This window comes from Gymnoscopelus microlampas (genome assembly GCF_963454915.1).
Source record: "Gymnoscopelus microlampas genome assembly, chromosome: 3".
Classification (NCBI taxonomy): domain Eukaryota; kingdom Metazoa; phylum Chordata; class Actinopteri; order Myctophiformes; family Myctophidae; genus Gymnoscopelus; species Gymnoscopelus microlampas.
Window position 1 is genome coordinate 49,652,046 of NC_139940.1, and position 8,113 is coordinate 49,660,158.

The window sequence follows — 8,113 nt, forward strand, 5'->3', positions numbered from 1 at the left end:
ACTCCTTCCACCTTGCAGCCCCCTTACGTACAGTAGCTAATCTCTTAGCAGTAATCTGAAAACAACAATAAATTGACTCTCTTTAGCATGTCTTTGCTGCAACCTGTTTTGTTGGAGTTCAGGGAGGAGATGAGACAGGCACTGGGTGGCAGTGAAACGTTGCTGGATGACTGGGCAACTACTGCAGAAGTGGTAAAGGAGACCGCTGAGAAAGTACTTGGGGTGACTTCGGCACAGAGGAAGGAAGAAAAGGAGACCTTTTGGTGGAATGTGGGAGTACAGGAGAGCATTCGGAGGAAATGGGATAGTCAGAGAGATGAAGAAAGTAGACAAGAGTACAAGGAGATGCGGGGTAAGGCGCAGAGAGAGGTGATAATGGTTAAGGGAAAGGTGTATGAGGAGTTGCATGAGAGTTTGGACATCAAGGAAGGAGAAAAGCACCTTTACTGATATGTTAGACAGAGGGACTGAGCTGGTAAGGATGTGCAACAGGTTATGTGATAAAGGATAGATATGGATATCAGTCTGAGCCATTTATGATAATCGTCAAAGCTCAGAATTCAAATATTGCCCTCTGTGTGTTCACATTTACATTTTTACTGGTATTCGTTATGAGAAGAAACTTGTGTCATTCTGTGTTTAGATTAGTTTATGTATCAGTGGTGATGTGTGTGATAAGCAAGAGTTTAGAGCTCAACCACTTCCTGTCAGCAGGTTTTAACATTAATGTATTAAATGTATTCAAATTTTGAGTTCAAACGCAGAGGGTGGTGAAGTTGGAGCTGTAGGAAACATTTAATAGACTAGAAATCACCTTGATATCTAGATATTGGAGATCTGTGCTCTCTCTCTCTCTCTCTCTCTCTCTCTCTCTCTCTCTCTCTCTCTCTCTCTCTCTCTCTCTCTGGTAGTGCTGTCTGTGATAGCGGGGGGACCTTGTTATCAAATATTAAAGATGTTATCTGGGCTCTCCTAGATCCTCCTCCATTGTTTTCTTTCCAACAGTGTCTCGAAGGCCTCTTCCATCTTCTCTCTACCTCATCTCTGTACCATGTTTACCGACCTCTTCTTTCACACACCTTATCACTTAGCCTTCTTATCCTCTTCTTTTCACATTGCTGACACCTCTTTTGAAGGAAGGTGGTAAAAATGAGCCTGACAATTTTTATAAAACGTGTCACAGTCAGAAAATCTGTAGCCATGACGTCAAACCAGTCAAAACCAACATCTCAGCCCCTGTTGAGGCTAATTTATCCAACCGAGCCCTTGCTTCCACATTCAAGTCTTGGCTGCAGTGTTATTATCTTCTCAGTGGGATGATTTCCATTGCTCTATGGCTCCGTCTATCTTTCTTTCTTTTTTTGTTCTCCCTTTCTTTGAGAAAAGCAGCAACTTATGGAGAGAGTGATAGATCAAAGGCTTGGAAATAAGAATAAATGCATCAAGATAGCTAGTCTTTAGCATTGTCTGATAATCCATGTTATTTTTCCCAGCATGCCCCACTGTGACACCTGAGGTCTCTGGCTATGAGGAAGGGGTTTTACGAGGTAGAGAATGACGTGAGCGTCCTACCATGCTCTCCAGTGCTCACACACTCAGAACAACTGTCCTCTTGGCATTTTTCTACTGAGGCAGATGTACTTTGATATGTGAACTTTTATCTGTGGCTGTTTGAGGAACTATCCCTCCTCCCCTCCATGTGTCTTAACAGGGAAGACACGGGCATTACCTTTTAATAACGTCCCCATGACCAGAATGTTTTACTGGTACAAATAAATTGTCTCTCGAATCGATTTGTATACGTAGCAAGCCCTTGTAATTGTTTTAAGATTACCCAGTAATTTCATAGGCTTTCGTAATGGCCATTTAATTTGGGCTGTAAATCACTGGCTGCCAAATATCTTTTTCTTTTCTCCAATGCGTTCTCTTCTTCCGAAAGTGACTAACCGGTCATTAGAATAAACTATTGGCATATGGAATGTTCCACCGGGAAAGTGGCTTTCAATAAAAGTCTGAGGAGGAAGGTTGTTTATTAAAACAAATGCTCCAAAAGTCTATTTCTTAATAACATGCTGTCCTAATGGCTAAGACAATTTAAAGATTAGTCTGCAATCAATCCCTCATTGAGTGTTTTAGCTTGGCAGAGAATAATTGCTCCTTCAATTAGACTTCCAAGTTCCAAGGTATTTTTTTAAGTCCAGCCCACTACCTGTGCTTTGAATTAAACATGGTGCTAATGATGTGGCAGTAACCACTGTGTTACCACTGCCACTGTAACATTATGACTGCATGTGTTTTAATCACGGTAATACTTTTGAAATTACATAGAGAGGGAGGGAAGGTAGAGACACAAGAAGAGAGAGAGGCAAGAAGGAGAAATAATCAGAGTGTGAAAGAGTAAGAGAAATAAAGAAAAGAAAGGGGAGGATGCTGCACAGGGTTTAGGAAAGTCAACCATGTGGAAAATAAAGGAGGCTTAGCAAATTACAAAAAAAGATGAAAACAGCAAATGTTAATGTAATCCTCCTCCTGAAACGCTGCTGTGACTCTTTAGGCTCAGGTTCCAGATTCGTCCAGGAAAAGAAACGACAGATTATCTGTGGTACCCAGAGCACTAGACAAGGGCCTGGTCACCCAGCTCCTGTTGTACTTTTCACCTCTCCATTCACGCAGACCCTTGTTTTTACCAGGTTGCTTGAAGCCTGGTCTAGGAAGAGACTGATCAACTACTACTCAAAGCTTTCTTTTTTTTTTTTTTTTTATGTGTAGTTATTGCTTTTGACCAGTACATACATGGGAATACAGTTGCCATAGGATGTCAAAAGTGTTTTTTTTTTGTGCCCTTACATCTGCCCCCCGCCCCAATCCCACATACAACATTCAGACATGTAACATACGCTTAACTCAAAATAAAAATAAAAATAAATAATAATCAATTCATATGTATTATGATTTCCCTCGCTACCCCTCCTAGCCCTCCCCATACATTTGGAGTGTATACAAAAAAAAAAAGAAGAAAAGTAGGAATCCGTTATTTTCTTCCTTTAGCATGTATTAACCTATAGCTTGTCAACGTGTCGATGGTGTTTGCTTTATCTGTCCTGTAGCGTCTTTAATTTAGTTATATATTTAATCATAGGGCCCCAAACCTGATCGAATTTTCCCATTTTTAAAAATGGCAGTCCAGTAGCCTTGTAGGCGGGGACAAGACCAAAACATGTGTGTCATATTTGCTGGCGACATATGTCATCTATTACAGGAATCTGTGATACTTGGGTATATTTTAGAAAGTTTAAGATTAGTAAAATAGATACGGTGCACCACTTTAAATTGTATTAGGTTCAGCCTAGCACATGATGTACTGTCATTCACTCTCATTAAAGCCTCTTCCCAAAGTTCCTCATCTATAACCCTGCCCAGTTCATGTTCCCAATCTGTTTTAATTTTGTCCAAGGAAATTACTATTTGAGTAGATATTGAGGTGTAAACCTTTGAAATTAAACGTTTCCCCGTCATGGAGATGTCTAAAACTGTGTCAGTTAAAGAGTTGGGGATAGCATTTGTAAAGGAGGAGTTATTATTTTTCACAAAGTTTCGAACCTGGAAATATCGGAACAAATGAGAATTTGGGAGGTTAAACTTTTCACACACAACTACTACTCAACACTTTCTAAACACTTTCTAGCAACCTTTTCATCATTGGCTGTCTTTTACTCCCTGGGAGACCTCCCAGAGTCTTCCCCATACTCTGAATGGTGGCCGTCCTCCCATGCTATGGGATCATAACACGCCTGCCTGCAAGGGTCTTATTTGTACCCTCTCAGAGTTAAATTAACACCGGTAAGTTGCCGTTGAGGGATCCCATGGGAAATAAACACAAAGAAAACAGCCCAGAAAAAATAAAGTGTGGTCGTCGCCACCAAACAAACTATAAAAAAGAAAAGGTGTGGTCGTCGCCACCAAACAAACTATTTACTTGACTCCTCATACACACTAACCTCGGTCCCAGCCTCACTCATCTGCGAAAAGAAGAGCCTGGTCACGACCTAAAGCATCGAGTGTCTAGGAAGTCCGAGTGGACAGGATTTCCGTTTCCCCCGGAAACTATATTTTTTGACCAATCACAACACTCGTTTCATTCACGGAGAATGTTAACAGATTTGTAAAGCATCAACGTCATTTCCTTGGGCGGTACTTCCGCCAAATTCAACCGTTTCCGGTTGTCAACTTCCTAGACAACCAACATCCCAGGTCTTGCCCAGGGTGCATACACACAAACACACACAGCGCCGCCTCCAACAGCGACAAGCCCTTACTGAGGCACACGAACTGATATAGCTCCGTTCATAAACTATTTACTTAGGAATTATGTTCAATATGAGCGGGTGGCTTAAAAGAGACCTTTTGGCTGTTTTTGTTAGTCCGTGAGCGATAGGGTACAGGATTTGGTTCCGTGCAGGGACGCTGGAGAGAGCGACCTGGTATTAATATGACTGCGTCATCTTTTTTTGTTTACCCTACATGCTTGACTTTTCTTTGTAGCTGACCCCAATCTCGTCACGTCCCGTGTGTGTGTGTGTGTGTGTGTGTGTGTGTGTGTGTGTGTGTGTGTGTGTGTGTGTGTGTGTGTGTGTGTGTGTGTGTGTGTGTGTGTGTGTGTGTGTGTGTGTGTGTGTGTGTGTGTGTGTGTGTGTGTGTGTGTGTGTGTGTGCGTGCGTGCGTGCGTGCGTGCGGGGGGAGGGGGGCATATGCCTTAAGGTCATGTATGGCTCGGGGCTGTCGTCACGGCAATTGTTGCTGTAATGAGAGCTCTCCCTCCCAGGTCTCTGGAGGATGACTATCTATGTTCAGCTGACGGTGGACGGCTGGAATTTGGGGCAGAGGTCCCAGAAGATGTTGTTGTGCTTGTGTGATTTGGTGTGTAAACCGCGGGACATGATGATATGGGGGAGATAATCTGTGTATCATCGCTGCACGGCGCAGAAAAACAAATTGGCCACAAGGTATTAGAACACTTCTTGATTTATGACTCAGTAAAGACTATAAGCTCCCAATCTGTATGAGCTCAACGCCCTTGAGCTAAGGCACACGTCACATGCTAAGAATGTCAGACTGATTTATCCCTTTTTCTCCCCAATTTTAGTCGTTGTGACAGTTGTTTCCTCCCCACACACATTTCTGTGTATTGTCACTTCTGTTGTATCCTACTGACTCACCTGCCAGTGAGGAGCCCCCACCGGGAGGACGTAGAGTCTTCGTCCTACTCCTCCCGCCCAACACTCCCTGACAGGTGCCGCCCTCCAGCCTGTAGGATTACATGCAGTGACAAGTATCACCCTCACCGGCCGGCTTCCCTCCCCCGAACACAAGCCAATTGTGTTTGTGTAGACACTCGACAAAGCCGGATGCACCACGGTGGATTTGGACCCAAGACCTCCGCGGTGGTGGCACTTTGCCACTGCACCACCCGAGTGCTTAAATTAGATTTAAAGGAGAATTTTGGACTAAGGTTTGGAACAGTAGAAAATTTTCCATCCTGGGTCCGCCACAGCTTAAAACGTGCGCGGATAGGCCTTGCGTTAGATCGCATATTTTAATAGCTTTTTTTCGTATAGTGTTCTGTCACTATGAACGTCATAGAAAAAAAAAAAAGCTATTAAGATATGCGATCTAACGCAAGGCCTATCCGTGCACGTTTTAATTTAGTGTTGTTGTTTAGTGTTAGAGAAAACAACATCAAAGCTTGATGATAGGAGCGGTCTTATCCGCCTTTAGGTCAGAAGATTACGAGAAACAATAATTCAAAGCTGTCCTTCCATCAGACGTGTGGACGGAAGGCCGTCCTCGGTGCTGGGAAAACAAACATCACCCCGGTGTCTCATAACCGTCTCACCATGACTGCGGCCGGTGATTTGATATTGATTAGGTTTGGCGGGAGGCCATGGGTTCTCCACCTTATTATTCCACAACAGGACAATATAGAGTGTGTGGAGTCCCATGACCCCTGTGCTGGCTGTATTATCCACTGTCATGGCTCCACAGCAGCCTGCGTCCAGAATGCTGAATGTGGGTCCATGACTCAGAAACACATCGGCCCTCCTGATAAAGTCATTATTTTTCTCACGGCCGCCGGGGGATGGAGACAAGACATTATCCATATCTCTGTTCTTCTGCCTCCGCCTACATTCCTCTCATGTCTACCCTGATAACTTTTTGTTTTTTCCTCCCTTTTTCGGGTCAGTAGCTGTTCAATGGTGTGGAGATTAGTCTTGTTTTGTAATTAATGTTTCTGTCACTGAAAGGGGACAAGTGCAATAATATCTGATCTGCCTTTCGGCGGTTCCATTTGAATAATACAGTGTTTGCCTCAGTATTTTAGTGTTTGCCTCAGTTTGCCGTGAGGTCAGATGTGATGGCGTCCTTTAGCTCTTGTTTTCCATGACTCTATATTTTATTCATATCTAGCTTAGCTTAGTTTATTATCTGCAGAAAATGATGAAGGTATACAGCTGAATAAAATAAATAGGATCACTGTTTGTCATTTGAGCAATTGTGAACTAAGCAAGGAAGAGATAGTAAATAAATTTAGCAATAAATAAATTGTTCTAACAATAAAAAATATATAATTAAAACATATATAATGAATTATTGATCTTTTTGATAAGACAGAATCATTCCCACTCTCACAGGTCCTGATCGAGGCAGCTGTTTCCATGGAGCGGCGAGGCTACATGGCCATAGACGACATCATGCTGCTCAACTACCCCTGCTGTAAGTGTCACTTCACACACCAAGCACAAGGAACTATGGCCTAGAAGAGTTGGGCCAACGAGGAGGAAAATAATGGCTGATTGACCTTCATGTCTGCAGGTTGCCCTGAGGTGTCTCACAGCAACAGGGCTCTTTATTGGAAATCTGTTACATTTGATGCTGGAGAGCAGACACATGCTTACTCACAGTACAGTCCTCAGTGTGCATTTAACTCCACAATGTTTACATTCTCAGAGTTCAGTGAATGCTGAGGGTTTTACTGTGCTGGGTACAGTATCAGTGAGCCAGTGGTGCTTTTCTTCATGAGAGTGAAGAGCAGGTGATAGAGGTACGAAATTCTCTGAAGAAAAATGTTTTAGGGAAGATACTTTTAAGAAATCACTTTCATATTCTTGCGCTCTGCTGGCAGTCTCTGAGCTAGCTTGTTTAGATTTTGTACCCATCTTTAGCTTAGGGTTGTTTTGCCATCGTAGAGTGTGAAGCTTTGTGGCTTCATGAAAAAGCTTCATCTCTGAGGCGAGTCGTGGCAGGGCTTCTGTTGAAGAGAACATTTTCCTCTTTCCCTGTGTCGTTGGTGTATACTTCAAGGACTGGAGCTCAGTATGCTGCCCCCCACAAGGAGCTCTAAGAGCTCACAACTCTAAAGGTTGTTACACACCGGGGCGATTTTTTCGTGCGAATAATGCGTTTTTTTTTAAAACCTTATAAAGTCAATGGCTCCGTACATGGAGCGAAAAAGCGAAAAAGCGAAGCAAAAAAGCGTCTTTTAATTATTCGGAACGAGTCCGAATTTTGCGTATATTCTCTATTTTCGCCGGTGTCGCCCGGTGTGTAAGGACCTTTAGAAGCAGTTAACACTTTTGCTCTGCTTTGAAGTGACTCATATAACTGACATAAGCTTGAAGGGTATTGTTCCCACTGACCTCCACACAGGGAGTTAGAAAATCACCTTATTAATATTTTCATATTCCCCCTGTTGTTGTCAGGAGAGGGTTTTGGATGGGTTGTGGATGAGTGGAGCCTTTCTTGGCGTCGCGTAACAAGAGGATACCACCGGTGATGGGGTTAGAGGAACGCCGGCAGGGATCATATCCTCTTTTCTATGTGCAGACCACCCAGCTAGCCCCCCCATCTCTCCCAGACACGGGCAGATGGCATCTTCCACATCCTCCCACTGTGACCATTACATAATTAAGACTCTCATCAAGACCTGGGCACCATGTCTGATGCGTGGCACACGGCCAGCCCTGCATCGCTTCGCAGGCAGCGGGTGTGTGCAGGGGGGAAGATTCAAAGGAAAGAAAGAGATTACAAAGCAACAGCAGACAGAAAGAGAAACATG

At 43.4% G+C, this 8,113-nt stretch overlaps 1 protein-coding gene across 3 annotated transcripts in view; it reads left to right on the top strand.

The window, feature by feature from the left end:
- Positions 1-8,113, top strand: part of LOC311042419 (receptor-type tyrosine-protein phosphatase U-like) — a 191,648-nt gene that overhangs the window by 84,461 nt on the left and 99,074 nt on the right. For all 3 annotated transcript variants that reach the window (XM_084053137.1, XM_084053138.1, XM_084053139.1), the window contains exon 4: positions 6,690-6,771. In XM_084053137.1, coding sequence (XP_083909263.1) covers positions 6,690-6,771 — 82 coding nt within the window. The remainder of the gene's footprint in view (positions 1-6,689; positions 6,772-8,113) is intronic.